This window comes from Aotus nancymaae, unplaced genomic scaffold (genome assembly GCF_030222135.1).
Source record: "Aotus nancymaae isolate 86718 unplaced genomic scaffold, 86718_ANA_hifiasm-v0.15.2.pri h1tg000028l, whole genome shotgun sequence".
In the NCBI taxonomy this organism is placed as follows: domain Eukaryota; kingdom Metazoa; phylum Chordata; class Mammalia; order Primates; family Aotidae; genus Aotus; species Aotus nancymaae.
Window position 1 is genome coordinate 41,184,616 of NW_026988441.1, and position 18,994 is coordinate 41,203,609.

Consider the following 18,994-nt stretch of genomic DNA (forward strand, 5'->3'; position numbering starts at 1 on the left):
TTGCCCACGCCAGTCTCTAACACACAACCTCAAATGATCTGTCTGCCTCGCCCTCCCAAAGTGCTGGGATTACAGGTGTGAGCCACCGTGCCCAGCATCTAAAAAGATGAGATCAGCCGGGCATGGTGTGCACATCTGCCATCTCAGCTCCTCAAGAGGCTGAGGCAGGAGGATGCCGAGTCGCGGTGGCGCCACTCCAGCCTGTGTGACAGAGACCTGCAAAAAAAAAAAAAAAAAAAAAAAAAAAGGCTGACAGCCACCAGGCTGGATAAAGTCCTTCCAAATGTCCAAGAGATGAGCAGGGACGGGATGGGGAGGCCCCTTCCCCTTCCGAGGACAGGACGCGTCCACCCTGCTTTTCCTGGATGCTTTATTACGTGTGGCAGCGATCAGTCTGCTCACCACAGAGGGGATTTTTCAACACAGTAGAAGACCCTTCCCCACCTCCCTCCACCACGACCACCGGGTTGGGGGAAGAAAAAGGCGGGGGACAGAAAGGAGTGCAGTCGGACGACGGCCGCGAAGGCCCCTCAGTACGTCATCTGGTACACGGAGGCGTGCTCCCTGAAGCCGGTGACGATGAGGCGGTTGTTGGATGAGACGTCACAGCAGAGGATCGGGGACGTCTCGGGCACCTGAAGGGGGAACCGTAGGCATTGAGCTGGGGAAGGGCTTGCACACCCCTGGTCTTTACCCGTTAGCTCAAGCATGAGGCATGGTCTCTTCCGAGAAGACAAGACAGGGTCTTGCTCTGTCGCCCAGGCTGGAGTGCAGGGGCACAATCTCAGCTCACTGCAACCTCCGCCTCCCGGGTTCTTACAATTCTCCTGCTTCAGCCTCCCGAGTAGCTGGGACTACAGGTGAGCACCACCACCCACGCCCGGCTAATTTTTTGTACTTTAGTAGAGGTGGGGTTTCATCATGTTGCTCAGGCTGGTCTTGAACTCATGAGCTCAGGCAATCCGCCTGCCTTGGCCTCCCAAAGTGCTGGGATTACAGGCGTGAGCCACCCTGCCTGGCCTTTTCTGAGTTTTTGTAGAGATGGGTCTCACTGTGTTGGCCAGGCTGGTCTTGAAATCCTAACCGCAAGGGATCTTCCTGCCTCAGCCTCCCAAAATGCTGGGATTATAGGTGTGAGCTGCCACAACTAGGTAATTTTTTTTTTTGAGAAAGTCTGGCTCTGTCACCAGGCTGGAGTGCAGTGGCAATCTCGGCTGACCGCAACCTCCACCTCCTGGGTTCAAGCGATTCTTCCGCCTCAGCCTCCCGAGTAGCTGAGACCACAGGTGCCTGCTGCCATGCCCAGCTAATTTTTTTTGTATTTTTAGTAGAGACGGGGTTTCGCCATTTTGGCCAGGATGGTCTCGATCTCTTGACCTCGTGATCCACCCGCCTTGGCCTCCCAAAGTGTTGGGATTACAGGAGTGAGCCACTGAGCCTGGCCTAATTTTTAATTTTCTTTTTTTTTTTTTTTTTTCCCCTGTAGAGACAGGGTCTTGCTGTGTTGCCCAGGCTGGAAACATGGTTTTGGAGCCACCCCAAGGTCCCGCCCCCAGCCTACCCCGCAGTACCTGGAACACGTTTGTCCCCGCTGGCATGCTGTAGACGCCGAGCAAGCCGTCCATCCCCACACTCGCCCACCACTGGCCTGGGAGGAACAAGGGTGTGCACTCATGGTGACAGGAGCGGCTGAAGGCGGTGGGAGGACCAGGCGGGGGAGGGGCACAGCCCGGACACCCACCCACTTCCCTCCCTCATCGCCCTGGAGGAACAGCCCAGAATTGGTTTCTGCTACAGAACGGTTGCTGTTGGATTGTTCGGGGCGGGGTGGGGGGGTTTTGAGGCATGGTTTTGTTCTTTTTGCCCAGGCTGGAGTGCAGTGGCGTGATCTCGGCTCACTGCAACCTCCAGCTCCCGGGTTCAAGCGATTCCCCTGCCTCAGCCTCCCGAGTAGCTGCAGAGATACCAGGATACTGGCCCGGTGCCAGTATTGGAGTAGTGTTTTATTTCGGGCGGTGGGGGAGATAGTTTTGTTCTTTTTGCCCAGGCTGGAGTGCAATGGTGTGATCTCAGCTCCCAAGTAGCTGGGATTGCAGGCACGTGCCACCACACCAGGCTACTTTCTGTATTTTTAGTAGAGACGGGGTTTCTCCATGTTGGTCAGGCTGGTCTCGAACTCCCGACCTCAGGTGATCCGCCCGCCTCGGCCTCCCAAAGTGCTGGGATCACAGGCGTGAGCCACCACACCCAGCCTCCAGAAAGGTTTTGAGGTATCCTAGAGGGTCGGGTGGGGAGCTGGCATTGGATGGGGTCCTGTGGGAGGCTGGGGGCTGCAGGGGAGTCCCCCCACCTTCCGCCGGCCACTTACCGAAGGAGGAGAACTTGACGCTCAGGATGACGCCGTCTTTCTGCGCCACCAGCTGCCGCCGGCTGTCACTGGTGCTCTGCAGCCACTGCTGGCCGTTGGCCATGCCCAGCAGTAGCCAGTCCTCCTGAGGGCTGTGGGACAGACTCATTATCTGGGGAATGAAAGGGCAGTGGGGAGGGAGAAAACTGGTTAGGTCCCAGCCTGGCCCAAAAGGCAGGCAGGAGACTGGGGCCCTATCCTGGAGGCCGAGTGCCTGACCCCTTCCTAGCTGCGCAACCCTGGGCCAAGTCACTTCGTATCTGTGCCTCAGTTTGTTGGTCTGTAACATGGGCACACTCTTCCCTACTTCTGCACCCAATATAGCATTTAAGCGGTTTTTTTTTTTTTTTTTTTAAACAGAGTCTCGCTCTGTCACCAGGTTGGAGTACAGTGGCATGCTCGACTTACTGCAACCTCCACCTCCTGGGTTCAAGCGTTTATCCTGCCTCAGTCTCCCCAGTAGCTGGGATTACAGGCGTATGCCATCATGCCTGGCTATTTTTTTTCTTAAGTACAGACAGGGTTTCACCATGTTGGCCAGGATGGTCCCAGTCTTGATCTCATGATCCGCCTGCCTAGGCCTTCCCAAGTGCTGGGGTTATAGGCGTGAGCCACTGCACCTGGCCAAGTGTTTCTTATTTAAACAGCGAATAATCTTTTTTTTTTTATCCTGAGATGGAGTCACGCTCAGTCATCCAGGCTGGAGTCCAGGGGCATGATCTCGGCTCACTGCACCCTCCACCTTCCAGGTTTAAGCGATTCTCCTGCCTCAGCCTCCTGAGTAGCTGGGACTACACGTGCCTGCCACCACACCCAGATAATGTTTCTATTTTTAGTAGAGACGGGTTTCAACATATTGGCCAGAATGGTCTGGATTTGAATCTGGTGATCTGCTCTGCCTCAACCTCCCCAAGTGCTGGGACTACAGGCATGAGCCACTGCACCTGGCGAGTGTTTATTATTTATGCAGTAAAGAATTTTTTTTTTTTTTGAGATGGAGTCATGCTTGGTCACCCAGACTAGAGTGTAGTGGCGTGATCTTGGCTCACTGCAACCTCCACCTCCCGGGTTCAAGCGATTCCCCTGCCTCAGCCTCCTGAGTAGCTGGGATTACAGGCATGCACTGGGATTGCAGCTGTGAGCCACTGTGCCTGGCCGACCTCATTTTCTGAGGATCAGAGGATGCCTAGCCAAGCACACCCCATCCCGGCCCCCGCACCTGGGACTCGAACTGGTATTCCAGAGGTTTCGTGATACTCCTCTGATCCCAGCACCGCAGACAGGCATCCAGACCCCCAGTCCAGATGCTGTAACCTTTGACCGCGATGTCTTTCACTCCGTCAGGGTAACCCCTGAGGTCCCTGGCCAGAAGGGACATCAGGAGGCAGTCAGGCCAAGACTCAGGTTTGGGCCGCTGGAAACGCTGGTCAGTACGTTTGGGCATTACAGGGACAGTGCCACCACCCAGCCATCTCTGCTTTCACAAAGCGTGCGTCGAAGTTGGCAGAAAATGGACACAGGAGCCAGTGCCGGCCCCTCCCAGCCCCCAGCCTCCCTGCTCCGTCCACCTGGACCTCCCCGAGCCTCTTCTACCCCGAGTCCACCCGAGCTGCGAAGCGGGTCTGCAGGAACCCCCTCAAGCAGGTGGTGTGCTGTATTCTTTGTCAGCCATTGCTTTCTGCAAATGTATACGGACGGGTACATATCTATGTACACGGCATGAGCCACCGTGCATGGCCTGTTATATTTTTTAATTTATATATTAAAAAAAGAAAATAGGGATGGGGGCTGGGCACACTGGCTCACGCCTGTAATCCCAGCACTTTCAGAGGCCGAGGTGGGTGGATCATGAGGTCAGGAGTTCGAGACCAGCCTGGCCAACATGGTGGAACCCCGCCTCTACTAAAAATACAAAAATTAGCTCAGTGTGGTGGCAGGTGCCTGTCATCCCAGCTACTCTGGAGGCTCAGTCAGGAGAATCATTTGAACCCGGGAGGTGGAAATTGCAGTGAGCCATGAACATATCACTGCACTCCAGCCTGGGCAACAGAGCCAGACTATCTCAAGAATAAAAAAGAGATGGGGTCTCATTATGTTACCTAGGTTGATCTCGAACTCCTGGCCTCAAGCAAGACTCCCGTCTTGACCTCCCAAAGTGCTGGGTTTACGCGTCTGAGCCCCCACGCCTGGCCTACTGTTTTTTTTTTTTTTTTTGAGACGGAGTTTCGCTCTTGTTACCCAGGCTGGAGTGCAATGGTGCGATCTCGGCTCACTGCAACCTCCGCCTCCTGGGTTCAGGCAATTCTCCTGCCTCAGCCTCCTGAGTAGCTGGGATTACAGGCACGTGCCACCATGCCCAGCTAATTTTTTGTGTTTTTAGTAGAGACGGGTTTTCACCATGTTGACCAGGATGGTCTCGATCTCTTGACCTCGTGATCCACCCGCCGCGGCCTCCCAAAGTGCTGGGATTACAGGCGTGAGCCACCGCGCCCGGCCTTGGCCTACTGCTTTATATCGCTACAGCTCATTGCCCCAATTTCCCCTTCTAAGAATCCTCTGGGCTTGGGGCTGTCACATCCTGTGTCCAGCTGAAGAAACCAAGGCAGACAAAAAGCAAAACGCCCTGAACCGCAAGAAACACAATCCAGCCAAGGTTCAAATCCCCACCTCCAACCTTCTCAAATGCAGGTTCAAGGCGGCAAGGGGTTCTGGCTGGGACAGTGCTGTACCCCAGGTTCAGGTGGCGGCAGGAAGGCGGGCAGAGGTGGCTAGGGGACACTAGAAACAGGACGCTGCCCCTGCCCACCCCCCAGACACACCTGACCACGCTCTGATCCCGAAGGTCCCAGATCCTGACCACGCCATTGGTGAAGCCGGCGAAGGCCAGGTTGGCATCCAGGTCGGCAGCCAGGGTCTGGCAGTTGAGACCAGCACAGGGCAACTCCTCCTTCACGTGCAGGGAGGGCGCCACCAGGTCCCACACGCTCACGCTGGGCAGGTTGTAGCCCCCCGCCAACAGGCTCCTACTGTTTGAGGACAGCAGGCAGGTGCGCAGGAAGGCCCCAGGGGTCTGTGATGGGGAGAGTCAGTGTGAGCTGTCACTCCCGGTGGCATTCTGCCTGGACTGCTTTGCCCATGAGGTCGAACTCCTATTCATCCTTCAGGGTCCTAGCTATTATGCCCCTTTTCCCTGGAAGCCTTCTCTCCACCATCTAGGCTCTCCCTGACTCAAACCCCCGTTCCCAGAAGCCCTGAAACCCTGGCAGTTAAGGCCACCCTCACCTGTACAGGCAGGTGGCTCTCAGGGAACCTGTCTTCAGCCACCTGGCCTGTCAGACTCCACACCTTGATGCTTTTCCTGCCGCAGGTGAACACGTGCCGCGTGAAGCTGCTGACGGCCATGGCGACCACAAGTTCCCCGTGCACCAAAATCCGCATCTTCTCCATTTTGCATGGGACAGCGAGTCTCTGAGATTGCCCAGGCAAGGCATCTGGCCTCTTCCACGCATCTTCAAAGTCCTCAGGGTCCCAGGATCTTGGGAGGGGAGATCTTGGGTAACTGGCCTGACTGTGAGCTCCTTGGTACAGTGGGAGCCACACATCGAGCCCTAGAGGGGCTTCATTCTTTTTCAGATGTTGGGTCCCCCCTCGGGCCTTGTTTTATCAGACTCCCCAAAAGTCCTGCTCACATTCCTTCAAGTACTGTCCCTTTATCACAGCCCTCCATGTATTTCTGCCTTCTTCCTGGACTGCTTTGCCCCACGAGGGAGAACTCCTATTCATCCCTTAGGGTCCTAGCTATTATGCCCCTTCCCAGAAAAGCTTTCTTTGCTCCATCTGGATTCTCCCAGCATCACTGCACAAGGTTGGGGCAGTCTGCATCCAGTTCTAACACAGCCATGCCCCACCCCCTTCTATGGAAATTTCTTCCCCAAATGCCTTGAGCCCAGTGTTGGGCAGAGATCCTGTGACCCTCCTTAACACTGCACTTCTCTACCCAGCCTCGCACAGCTGCTGTTGGAGAGAAGGGCAGAGCAGTGATGGGAGAAGGGGAAGGAAATCTCACACCTCTGGTCCCCTCTGTGTGCCGCGGGCAGAGGTGTTGACGGGATGGAATTCCTGCTGCCCCTCCTTCCACCCAAAAGCAAAGAGTGCACTTACATGGGCTGCAGAAACGGAGAGGCTCTTCTAGGAGGATCCTGCAGGTGGTGGGGAGGGTGAGATCACAGCTGCTCCTATCCTCCCCACCCATCTGTGCCCACCTCCTCTACCCCACCTGGGCAGCCTTCACGCTGGGCTACCAGCTCAGGCCTGGGTCTCACCTGGACCGCACCCCAACTTGTGCTCCCTTCTCGGGGACCCTCAGGGGCGTTGGAGGAGGTCTCAGGTGGCCTCGGCGCTAGTGGAGGGACAGGAGGGGCTAAGCGGCCTGCATGCGTCGGCTCCCACGTGCAGCCTGCCCCACCCAACCCCATCCCGGGAGTCAGCCCCTGCCCACGGGGATTACTCGAGGCATCCTCAGTGGGACACGGGTCTGTTCCTGGAGTAGAGGATCCTGGCGCCTTGCTTTCCTGCCCGTGGGAAATGGGAAAGTCTCATCAGGCCTGCTGACCTGCCTGTCAGGACCAGAAAACCTCAGGGACTCCCAAGCAGCGTGCACGGGGCTTGTCGGCTGCCTGGGGTCCCATCTCCTGGTCCAGGCAGAGTTCAGCGTAGAGGGTCCCGGAAGCCCTGGGCCGCGGGTCCTGGAGTGCTCCAGTGCGGCCTCCCGGATCACCCCAGTCCCCCCTGGAGGGGACCCAAAGGGCAGGACAGAAAACAAATCCCACAGGAGCCCCAGTGCCCTGACACGGGGAGCCCCAGTGCCGCCCGGAAGCCCACCCCTTTGGGAAGGGCCGATGTTGTTTACTCACCAGGCCTGCTGCCTGCTCTGTCGCTGTGACAACGGAGAGGAGGAGGGGGACAGGAAGAGAACGCCAGGGTTCATCACACAGCCCCTGGAACGCAGCCTGCAGCCACCCCTTCCCCCCACCCTCGGGGACACTCACGCCTGTCTCTGGCCATCTCCTTCTCATCACGGATGCCGGCAAAAATCTGCCAGAGTTTCTCGGTCAGAGCGTCGTGCCAAAACCGAGCCTCCTTGTCCCACAACAGCTGGGTCTCCGGCTTGTCGTCAGTCCCCAAAGACTCCCGGAGCCAGTGGGAGGACCTGCTGGCCATGATGTCCTCAAAGTTGGACTTCTGCGGGGTCTGGTGCTCCACGCGCAGGGGCGTCCCAGGGCTGACTGGTTCAGCAGGCGACACCTGGCCGGCCAGGAACACGGTGGTGAGAGCCTCGAGGATGCATCCCTCACACAGGCCTGTCCCCTCCCCTCCTCCAAGACCCAGAAACCCACCTGGTCCGAATGGAGAGTCTGGATCTGGCTGCAGCTCTCCACAATCTGTAAGAAGTTTCCTATCTAAAGAAAGGTTGCATTTAAGGGTTTCAGCCCTACGGCAAAATTATCCCTACCTGTAAATGGGACTGTATTTTTTTGTTTTTGAGACAGAGTCTCGCTCTGTCACCAGGCTGGAGTGCAGTACCACAATCTCAGCTCACTGTAACCTCTGCCTCCCAGATTCAAGCGATTCCCCTGCCTCTGCCTCCCGAGTAGCTGGGACTACAGGTGCCCGCCACAAAGCCCAGCTAATCTGTGTGTTTTTTTTTTTTTTTTTTTTTTTTTTGAGACGGAGTTTCGCTCTTGATACCCAGGCTGGAGCGCAATGGCGCGATCTCGGCTCACCGCAATCTCCGCCTCCTGGGTTCAGGCAATTCTCCTGCCTCAGCCTCCTGAGTAGCTGGGATTACAGGCACGCGCCACCGTGCCCAGCTAATTTTTTGTATTAGTAGAGACGGGGTTTCAACATGTTGACCAAGATGGTCTCGATCTCTTGACCTCGTGATCCACCCGCCTCGGCCTCCCAAAGTGCTGGGATTACAGGCTTGAGCCACCGCGCCCGGCCAATCTGTGTGTTTTTAGGAGAGACAGGCTTTCACCATGTTGGCCAGGCTGGTCTCGAACTCCTGACCTCAGGTGACCTGCCCGCCTCAACCTCCCAAAGTGCTGGGGTAACAGGGATAAGCCACCACACCCAGCCTACCACATCTGGCATACGTCATCTTTTTTTTTTTTTTTTTTTTTTAAAGATGGGGTTTCACCATGTTGGTCAGGCTGGTCTTGAACTCCAGACCTCAGGTGATCAGCCCGCCTTGGCCTCCAAAGTGCTTGGATTACAGGCGTAAGCCACTGCGCCCGGCCTTTTTAGATGGAGTCTCACTCTTTCGTCCTGACTGGAGTGCAGTGCCACTGTCTCGCCTCACTTTGACCTCTGCCTCCTGGGTTCAAGCGATTTTCCTGCCTCAGCCTCCCAAGCAGCTGGGATTACAGGTGCCCGCCACCACACCTGGCTTTTTTTTTTTTTTTTTTTTTTTTTTTTTTTAGTAGAGTCTGGGTTTTACCACGTTGCCAGTTGGTTTTAAACTCCTGACGTCAGGTGATCCTCCGGCCTCAGCCTCCCAAAGTGCTGGGATTACAGGCCTGAGGCACTGGCCCTGGCCTCATTTTTATTTAAACAAACAAGGAAAAGAACAGCACAAACCACCTGACCACGGCCAACCCCAAATGTAAATAGTTCCCAGTCAAAAGAAGAAAGCCTAGATCACCGCCACCCAGTACCAGTGTAAATGGAATCACACATATAGTGATAGAATAGTCACGTACATGGAATGTCTAGTAGCCACGTTCAAAGTATAAAGAAACGGGCCAGGTACAGTGGCTCACACCTGTAATCCCTGCACTTTGAGAGGCCGAAGTGGGAGGATCACCTGAGGTGGGTCGGGAGTTCGAGACCAGCCTGGCCAACATGGCGAAAACCCATCTCCACTAAAAATACAAAAATGTGCCAGGCGTGGTGGCACACGCCTGTAGTCCCAGCTACTTGGGAAGATGGGGCAGGAGAATCGCTTGAACCCGGGAGGCGGAGGTTGTAGTGAGCCAAGATTGTGCCACTGCACTCCAGCCTGGGATGCATCAAAACAAAAAAACAGAAAAAAATAAGCAAGCTGAGTGATCCTCTCTCTAAATGTTTCAGCATACAGGCCGCCGGTCTGTTTCCTTAGTAGGATGGTGGAGGGAGAGGGTGGGAGGGGGGCCCCCACTGGAGCCCTGGCGGGGGGGGGGGGGGGTGCTCCGGGCCGCTGCCTCCTGGGGCAGCCCATGATGGATTTCCCAGCGGAGCCCGCCCGGCGGCGGCAAAGCCCGGGGGAGCCCTCTCCAATTCACCCCGCCTCGTTAATGTGCAATTTACCGGCACTTTAATGTGCTCAGCATGAGAAGCGTGGCTCCCTCCTGCCTGCTAGCTGGCCCTCCCGGGGGAGGGTGGCAGGCGGGCTGCGGGAGGAGGGGGGTTTTTAAAAGCACAGCAAGGAGGCTGGGAGAGCCGGGAACTGGAAGCAGGGGGCGGGAAAAGCAGGCTGCTGGGGACCGCAGGCCAGGCTGGGCCACCCCGTCCTGGGGCCTTGCAGTGGGGGCTGGGCAGCGACCCTCCTGGGTCCCGCTGCAGCTGAAGCGGCTCACTCTGGCCCTCACCCACCGCGTGTCCTGATGCTTCGCAGCTGTGGTCAGGTTCCGCCCAAAAACACGTCCACAATTATTCAATTACCTCTCACCGCTAAGCAGCCAGCGTTCTACACCTGGCTGTCCTAACTGGGTCCCCGGCTTCTGCCCTCATCCCTCCTGTCCTCTCCGCAGTAGCCAGGGCCCGTCCTCTGTCTGCAGCCCTCCATGGCTCCCACCTCCTCTCCTCGGGTTAGAGCCCGTTATCCTTCCCTGAAGCCCCCAAGAACCTGAGTGCCCTGGCCCGCGCTGCCCACCCCCCACGCTGCTCCAGCCACACAGGCCTCTCTCTGTGCCTTCAGCACCAACACGACGGGCACCAGGCTGCCCCAGGGCCCTGGCACAGGCTGTGGCCTCTGCCTCAAATACCCCTCCCATCCCAGACAGACACTTCCTCTCCGATGTGTTTCAAACATTCGCTCAGATGTCACCTTCTAGAGAGCCTTCCCTGACCACCCCCGAATGGCAACCCTCGCCCATCCCGGCCTCACTAGGCCCCTTGGGGCAGCTCGCCCCCCACGACCGTCCCCTGGCCGCCTTGCCCAGTCCTCCCCCCTCACACTCCATCTACCAGGCTCCCCTCGCCCCAAGGGTGGGAAGCTCTGGGCTCTTCTTTGCCATATTCCTGGCTTCCACAATACTATTTGGCAAGCAGGTGGCGGATAAATATCTGCTGAATGAATAACCATGTTTTCGTTGCTTCCTGACCCCTCACCCTGTTCCCTCCGCCGCCCCCCACCCCAGGCCCTGGGCCCCTGCCAGTTACATCTGGCTCAGGCGGAAAATCCTGGCAGCACCCGGGAGAAAAGGCCAGGTGGCAGGAGGACGAGCAGGCCTGGAAGGCACATTTCAGCTTGGGCCAGGCGCCCTGGGCTGGCAGGTGGGAGCCTGGGTGCCCCCTCCCCGTGCAGACCTTCCCCCCATCCCACGTGATACGTCTCCGCTTCAACAATCAGACACGCAGAGGAACACAGCCGGCTGCCTGCCCCAGCACAGGCTCTGTCCAAAGCAACTGGCCTGCAGAGGGTCATCTGGGTGCTGCAGAGGCCCAGGGAGCGCGCCGAGCAGGACTCACCCTCTCCTGGAAGAGGCTCAGAGACAGGCTGGAGCTGCACCCCCAGGATAGGGGCCCTCCACGAGTATCATGTTGGATACCAAGTCAGGGCCCGGCTCTCCTCGGCCCGCAGCCCTCCATGGCTCCCATGGCTCTCGGGGTCGAAGCCTAAGTCCTTCCCACGGCCCACGAGGCTCTGCACGACCTGCTCCTCTTCCTCCTCCTTGTCCTCACCCTGCCCTCCTTTTTTTCCCTGAGTCTGGCTCTGTCCCCCAGGCCACAGTGCAGCAATGGTACGACCTCGGCTCACTGCAGCCTCCACCTCTGGGGTTCAAGCGATTCTCCTGCCTCAGCCTCCCAAGGAGCTGGGAGTACAGGCGCCCTCCACTATGCCCGGCTCATTTTTGTATTTTTAATAGAGACGGGGTTTCACCACGTTAGCCAGGATGGCCTCCAGCTCCTGACCTCAAGTGACCCGCCCACCTCAGCCTCCCAAACTGCTGGGACTCCAGTTGTGAGCCACCGTGCCCGGCACCCCCTCTGTGAGCCGCCACGCCCAGCATCCCCCTCCGTCCCTTCTCATGCCTTTCAGGGAGGGAGAGCTGCGCCCCTGAGCTCCTGGTCACCCACCTGCTTGTGATGTTCAGCCACATCCTGCTGGATCTTGTGCAGCTGGAAAGACAACAGGGATCCCATCACAAGGTGGTCCAGGTGTGAATGCTGTGTGACCCGGGGCAAGTTGCTCTACCTCTCTGGTCCCTACTCCACCCGCACCCCCACCTTTAAAAAAATCTTTGTTTTCACCGTGTTTTCTCTTTTACTTTCACACTACACTGATGTATGATCCCTTGTTTCTTGAGAGTCTTGCTCTATCGCCCAGGCTGGAGTGCATTGGTGCAATCTCGGCTCACTGCAACCTCCGCCTCCCAGGCTCAAGCGATTCTCCTGCCTCAGCCTCCCGAGTAGCTGGGATTACAGGCGTTGCATCACCACGCCCTGCTAATTTTGTATTTTTAGTAGAGGTTTCTCCATGTTGGTCAGGCTGGTCTCGAACCCCTGACCTCAGGTGAGTCACCCGCCTCGGCCTCCCAAAGTGCTGGGATGACAGGCCTGGGCCACGGCGCCTGCAGGAGAGCCGTGTTTCTAGGGCTCTCGGGAGGCAGGACCAGAGCCACCGTCTCAGCTCGTCCCAGTTCCGCCCTCCCTGGTTGGGGCTGCCTGGGTCTGGCTCACCGAATAGTAAATGCTCTCCAACTCCGCAGCAAAACAAGGAGAAAACCTGAGGGGGAGGGAGTAGAGGCTGGGAGACCTGTGGCTACAGGACCCCTTCCCCAGAGTGAGCCACGCCCTGAACCCCGGTGGAGGGTCTCAATGAAGCTGTAAGCCAGTGGCTTGTGGAGCCAAATTTAAGGCAGTGTCCAGAAGTTCAGTAAGATTTTAATGCAGCAGATTCTTTCTTCTGTGTTGTTTTTTTGAGACAGAGTCTCGCTCTGTGGCCCAGGCTTGAGTGCAGTGGCGCGATCTTGGCTCACTGCAACCTCCGCCTCCTGGGTTCAAGCGATTCTCCTGCCTCAACCTCCTGAGTAGCTGGGATTACAGGTGCCCGCCACCATGCCTGGCTAAGTTCTCTGTTTTTAGCAGAGACAGGGTTTCACCATGGTGGCCAGGCTGGTCTCAAACTCCTGACCCCAGGCGATCCATCCTCCTCGGCCTCCCCAAGTGTAGGGATTACAGGCGTGAGCCATCAAGCCCAGCCACTTTTTTTTTTTTGAGATGGAGTGTCACTCTGTTGCCCAGGCTGGAGTGCAGTGGCATGATCTCAGCAACCTCCACCTCCTGAGTTCAAGCGATTCTCTGCCTCAGGCTCCAGAGTAGCTGGGATTACAGGCGCCTGGCACCACGCCCAGCTAATTTTTGTATTTTTAGTAGAGACAGGGTTTCTCCATCTTGGCCAGGCTGATCTTGAACTCCTGACTTCGTGATCTACCCGCCTCAGCCTCCTGAAGTGCTGGGATTACAAGCATAAGCCACCTCGCCTGGCCACTTAGATTTTTTTTTTTTTTGAAACAGAATCTCACCCTGTTGACCAGGCTAAGGTGCAGTGGTACAATCACGGCTCACTACAGCCTCCAATTCCTGGGCTCAGATGATCCTCCTGCCTCAGTCTCCCAAGTAGCTGGGACTACAGGTGTGCACCACCACACTCAGCTAATTTTTTTTTTTTTTTTAACATGAGATGGCGTCTCGTTAGGTTTGCCAAGGCTGGTAGCAAACTCCTGGGCTCAAGTGATCCTCCTGCCTCTGCCTTCCAAAGTGCTGGGATTACAGGTGCGAGCCACTGCACCCAGTCCCTGCAGTATTTTTCAACAATAAAATTGAAAGCCAACAACTCCGCGTCAAACAGGAAAGTCAAAATATTAAACCAAAGCTGGGATGGGCATCGCCGGGCTCTCCATGCTGGGTATCAGCATGGCTTCCTGTTACTGAGCCTGTCTTTCGTGCCAGCGGCTCCTAGACCACTCGCCCAGACCCTAAGGACTGAGGCCAGGTGGGACTCCTTCCCAGCGTGAGACCGCCTCCCCCAGCCCCTGGAACTGCTCTCACCTGGGGAACTGCTTGAGCCGATTTAGAATGCCCTGGTAATTCGGCGGTGGAGAGCTCTCGGAATTCGACATCTCAGGATGAGGCTGGAGATGTCAAAGCAAGGTTATGTAAAACTTCCAGTGACCCAGACACCCAAGCCCCCAGGTCTCCCTCTCAACCAAGGTGCAGGTATGAGGCTGGTGCGAAAGTAATTGCTGTTTTTTTTTGTTTGTTTGTTTGTTTGAAATGGAGTTTTGCTCTTGTTGCCCAGGCTAGAGAGCAGACATTCGATCTCGGCTCACTGAAACATCTTCCTCCCAGGTTCAAGCGATTCTTCTGCCTCAACCTCCTGAGTAGCTGGGATTACAGGTGCCTGCCACCACGCCTGGCTAATATTTTGTATTTTTAGTAGAGATGGGGTTTCACCATGCCGGCCAGGTTGGTCTCGAACTCCTGACCTCAGGGGATCCACCTGCCTCGCCCTCCCAAAGTGCTGAGATTACAGGTGTGAGCCGCCGTGCCCAGCTGGTTTTTGCTATTTTCGAAATAATTTTTGCAGCAATTTAACACAAGCTGAAGGAATTTGACCAGTCTCGTAGAATGTAGGGTGGGACTTCCTAAAACCTAGATTTCTTTTCTCTTTTGTTAATTTAGTACCTAAAAGCGCATCTTCCATTTTGCACTTGGGCCTAAAGTCTTAAATATTCACCACATTCTTGTGATAAAGTTAGAAGCACAAAATATTTTTGAAAATACAAGGCTGGAGCTGGGCGCGGTGTCTCACGCCTGCAATCCTAGCACTTTGGGAGGCCGAGATGGGCCGATCACCTGAGGTCAAGAGTTCGAGACCAGCCTGGGCAACATGGCAAAACCCCGTCTCTATGAAAAATACAAAAATTAGCTGGGTGTGGTGGCGGGCGCCTGTAATCCCAGCTACTCGAGAGGCTGAGGCAGGACAACCACTTGAACCCAGAAGATGGAGGTTGTAGTGAGCTGAGATCGTGCCACTGCACTCCAGCCTGGGTGACAAAACCGAGACTCAATAAAGTCTCAAAATAAAATACTATATCCACCATCTGACCCCTTTATAATAAATACTTTGCTCAGCTCTGAGAGCCTAAGCTTAGAAATGGTCATCTCTGGGAAGTAAAGTGCAGGGAACGGGGCGTGCTGTAATAACTGAACATGTGTTGTGTTCCTGTGTTTCTATCACATATGTGATTAGAAGCTGAAATATGTTTTTTACATGGGACCTCAGACACCAATGCTGGAGTGCAGTGGCACAGTCACAGTTGACTGTAGCCTCTAACCCCTTGAGCTCAAGCGAACCCCCTGCCTCAGTCTCCCAGGTAGCTGGAACTACATGAGGCATGCCACTAGGCCCCGCTGATTCTTTTAGTTGTATTTTTTGTAGCAATGGGGGTCTCACTACGTTGTCCAGGCTAGCTTCAAACTCCTAGGCTCAAGTGATCCTTCTGCCTCCGCCTCCCGAGATGATGGGATGACAGTTGTGAGGCCCTATGTCCAGCCTACACTTGATTTTTTAAAAAACGCTCCCTTCAGATCTGGACTCACTTTGAAAAAAAAAAAAAAAAACCCAGCTCCTTGGCACCTGTGTTGAGTGTAGCAGTGACTGCTATTGTCTTCAGCTGCGAGGCCTGGATGGGGCCAGCCCAGGTCACAGGTGGATACAGGATCAGAAAAGAGCCGAATTGCATAGGGCCCGGGCTTCCCGTGAGGGCTGATGCCACCCCATGCCCTCCTCACCAAAATGCCTTTTGGGGTGCCCTTGGGACTGGGCTGGTCCCTAGAGGTCATCTTCAGGCAGTTAAGCCTCCAGGACTTCAGCCAGAGTCTAAAACAAGGAGACAGCAAGTCCTGAGAGGCAGAAAATAAAACAGTGCCAGGGAGGGAACCCTCCCCCACCCCACTCCTGGGGCCTCCTGCACCTCCCAGTTTAGAAAGTCCCCAGGGACCCAGTCCTATGGCTCCCCACTGCGTTCCCTAGGTCCTGGCCTCACTTACCAATGCCTCCAGCTGCCCAGATGCATGGGGGTGGAGCCCCAGAAAGAACTGAGCCCTGCCCCTCATCCCTCAGTCTAGGAGGTTGGAGTGAAGATGGGGCTGGACACATACACTCCCTGCTGGGGACAGTCAGGGATGGGGGAGCCCTGAGAAGGTCGCCAAACCTCAACCTTAGTTTTGAGACAATTTCCTAAGGTGCAGGGAGATCACTAGAAAGGGGTTTTGAAGGATGAATAGGAGTTAGCCAGGTGCACTAGGAGTAATTCATCAGACAGAAAAAATGACCTCTCTCCACCTCCATCCCTGCGGCAGCACCCAGCTCCTTCCTTGCCACAGCTCTGCACCTCCACGTCCCTGCAGCCCCTTCCCCGACCCGGGAACCTTGGAGTCCCCCTAATCCCCAGGAGCGCGCCTGGCAACTCACGTCTCTCACAGGGCGGAAGCGGCAGAGGTCAGCCAAGTTCAGGCCAAGAGGAAACTCCTCTTTCCCTCCACGGGGGCCATTTGACCCATCTGGCCCCGCCCCGTCACGCCCTGTCCCCGCCCCGTCCCGCCCCGCCCAAGGGTCCCAACTAGCTGCCACCTGGACCGCGAAGCCGATCAATGAAGGCGCGGTAGCTGCACGTGGGTTCGGGCTCCGGCGGGGGCAGGCCTCTGGCAGCGCTGGCCAATCGCGAGGCCGTTTACGCACGTGGGTCGCGTACGCCTTCGCTGATTGGTCGGCTCTCCCCGGCCGCCGGCCAAGCTGTCACTCAACAAGCCAGGAGCCTCTGCTTAACCCTTTCGGTCCCGCTGCCAAGAAGGGCGGAATTGCACAGCCATGAGCAATTTGGGGTCCCAGCTGGGGCAGGGATATTTAGGAGGGCGTGGGGGCTTGAGTCTCCGAAGGTGGAACCTCGGGAGGGATAGGTGGCGAGTAGTTGCATTGTTTTATGCATTTTTAGCCCTGTCGGGTAGTGGCTTATGGCTGGAGGTGAGGAGTGGGAGGTGGGAGGTGAGTGGGGATGGAATCTTTAGAGCACTCACCCCAATTCTTCGATGTGGGCTAATTACATTTTCCTGAATATTAAATAACGTGCAATGCCAACGAAGCTTCAAGTCCTCTTTCTGGAGCGAACTTACTGGGTCCCCTTGATGGTCCTAACCCCAGGCTATGCATTTATCACCGAATCTTCCCAACTGCTCTTCCAGCCCGGTGACAAAGGCTCTGAGAGCAGAAAGCGGGACAGCAGAGGCCGAGGCTGGTACAGGATTGCCAGATCCAAGCCCGGGGTGGAAGAGAATATTCCAGAGGGAAGAGTGGAGGCTCTCAGGCAGAGCTGGGGCCGACAGGGAGGCTAGCCGGCCTGCATGCGCTCAGGACACATGTCCTCCAGGTAAGTGGGCTGCGACTGAGAGAGAGACACCTGCCATGTGGGGGTCGTGGGGAAGGGGGGAAGGGGATTCAGTGCTCTGTTTTGGCCTATAATTGCCAAAGTACATTGCCCAGGCTGGTCTTGAACTCCTGACCCCAAAATATGAGGTCAGGCACCATGGCTCACGCCTGTGATCCCAGCACTTTTGGAGGCTGAGGTGGGAGGATCGCTTCAGCCCAAGAGTTGGAGACCAACCTAGGAACACAGGGACACCGCGTCTCTACGAAAATTTAAAAAATTAGCCGAGCGTGGTCATGCACCTGTAGTCTCAGCCACTTGGGAGGCTGAGGCAGGAGGATCGCGTAAGCCCAGGAGGTTGAGGCTGCAGTGAGCTATGATCGTGCCACTGCACTCCCGTCTGAGCAACCGAACAAGACCCCATCATAAAATATATGTATATTATATATATATGACCACTTCATGTATGTATATATTCATATATATGATATATTCATATATAAACTGAATACATGTTCATGCATATACTCTATGCATATATTCATATATACTATACATATACATATGAGTATATACATGTACATACACAGTATATATATGAATGTATAGTATATATGTATATAGCATATATATGAATGTATATACATTTATGAAGTGGTCAGGCCGCAGTTCTGGAGTGAGAGGCCAAGTTTCTGTTTGGCTCAGCACCTGGTACTGGCATTGGCTGTTCACTCTGCCAGGGACAGTCTCCCTCAGACACCCCCCGGCTGGCTCCTTACTCCCTCGGCGCTCTACTTAGAAATCACCACCTCGGGCCCAGCGCGGTTGCTCAAGCCTGTAATCTCAGCACTTTGGGAGGCCGAGGTGGGAGGGTGGATCACCTGAGGTCAGGAGTTCGAGACCAGCCTGGCCAACGTGGTGAAACCCTATCTCTACTAAAAATACAAATATCAGCTGGGTGCGGTGATGCGTGCCTGTAATCCCGGCTACTCAAGAGGCTGAGGCGGGAGAATCGCTGGAAGCCAGTTGCAGGGAGCTGAGATGGTGCCACTGCACTCCAGCCTGGGCGACAGAGGGAGACTCTGCCTCAAAAGAAAGAGTTCATGACCAGCCTGAACTCTGGAGAAACTACAAACTAATAAAACTACAAAAATGAGCTGGGCATGGAGGCAGACACCTGTAATCCCAGCTGCTTGGGAGGCTGAGGCAGGAGAATCGCTTGAACCTGGGAGGCGGAGGTTGTAGTGAGCCGAGATTGCACCACTGCCATCTACCCTGGGCGACAAGAGTGAGACTTCTTCTCAAAAAAAGAAAAAAAAAAGAGAAAGAAATCACCACGTCGAAGAGACCTCCCAACCCTCCCTTCCTTTCCCTTCCCTATATCTTCCTTTCTTTCTTTCCATTTTTTTTTAAGATGGGGGAGGTGGAGGGGACTCTCAGTACATTGCCCAGGCTGGTCTTGAACTCCTGACCCCAAGTAATCCTCCCACCTCCACCTCCCAAAGTGCTAGAGATTACAGGCATGAGTCACTGTGCCGCCGCCAGGCCTGTATCTCCCTTTCTTATTTTATTTTTCTGCAAATGTGGTTTGGATGCAGCTAATCTTGTAATCTCAGTGGCTCCTGTGGCGGGAGCCTCCCACAGTGGCGCTAAACCCTGCGTGTTCACAGTGCAGAGAACGCCGTCGGGATTCTCCTACAGCGACACCTCCCATCCTCTGGCCTCCCCATGTGACATGAGTAGGTCTGCTGACTTGAGATCCAAACCCAACCGAGTAACTCTCCTCTGCTTTCTGTTCCCTGCTCTCTCACTGCGGGGAACTGCGGGTTTCCGTGCTGGGACAAGCGACCACTGAGGGGGATGATGTCCACGCATGACTTGGGCTTTGCTGCTTGTC

At 55.7% G+C, this 18,994-nt stretch overlaps 1 protein-coding gene across 1 annotated transcript; it reads right to left on the reverse strand.

The window, feature by feature from the left end:
* Positions 1-314: 314 nt before the first annotated feature.
* On the reverse strand, positions 315-16,227 carry TLE6 (TLE family member 6, subcortical maternal complex member). The gene is made up of 17 exons (XM_064380743.1): positions 16,149-16,227; positions 15,467-15,554; positions 13,721-13,803; positions 12,350-12,395; positions 11,747-11,788; positions 7,804-7,866; positions 7,456-7,711; positions 7,321-7,343; positions 6,915-6,978; positions 6,730-6,806; positions 6,569-6,606; positions 5,690-5,942; positions 5,227-5,477; positions 3,627-3,768; positions 2,369-2,519; positions 1,572-1,648; positions 315-635 (listed from the first exon to the last, which is right to left on the reverse strand). Exons 2-17 carry the CDS (start codon positions 15,515-15,517, stop codon positions 531-533), a joined length of 1,722 nt encoding a protein of 573 aa, XP_064236813.1. The 5' UTR covers positions 15,518-15,554; positions 16,149-16,227; the 3' UTR covers positions 315-530.
* Positions 16,228-18,994: the final 2,767 nt, after the last annotated feature.

Coding starts and splice junctions, on each gene's coding strand:
- TLE6 (XM_064380743.1), bottom strand. CDS start 15,517: ATGACCTCTAGGGACCAGCCCAGTCCCAAGGGCACCCCAAAAGGCATT. Junction 13,804..15,466: donor GCACCCCAAAAGGCATTTTG/GTGAGGAGGGCA, acceptor TGACATCTCCAG/CCTCATCCTGAGATGTCGAA. Junction 7,344..7,455: donor GGAGATGGCCAGAGACAGGC/GTGAGTGTCCCC, acceptor CCGTTGTCACAG/CGACAGAGCAGGCAGCAGGC.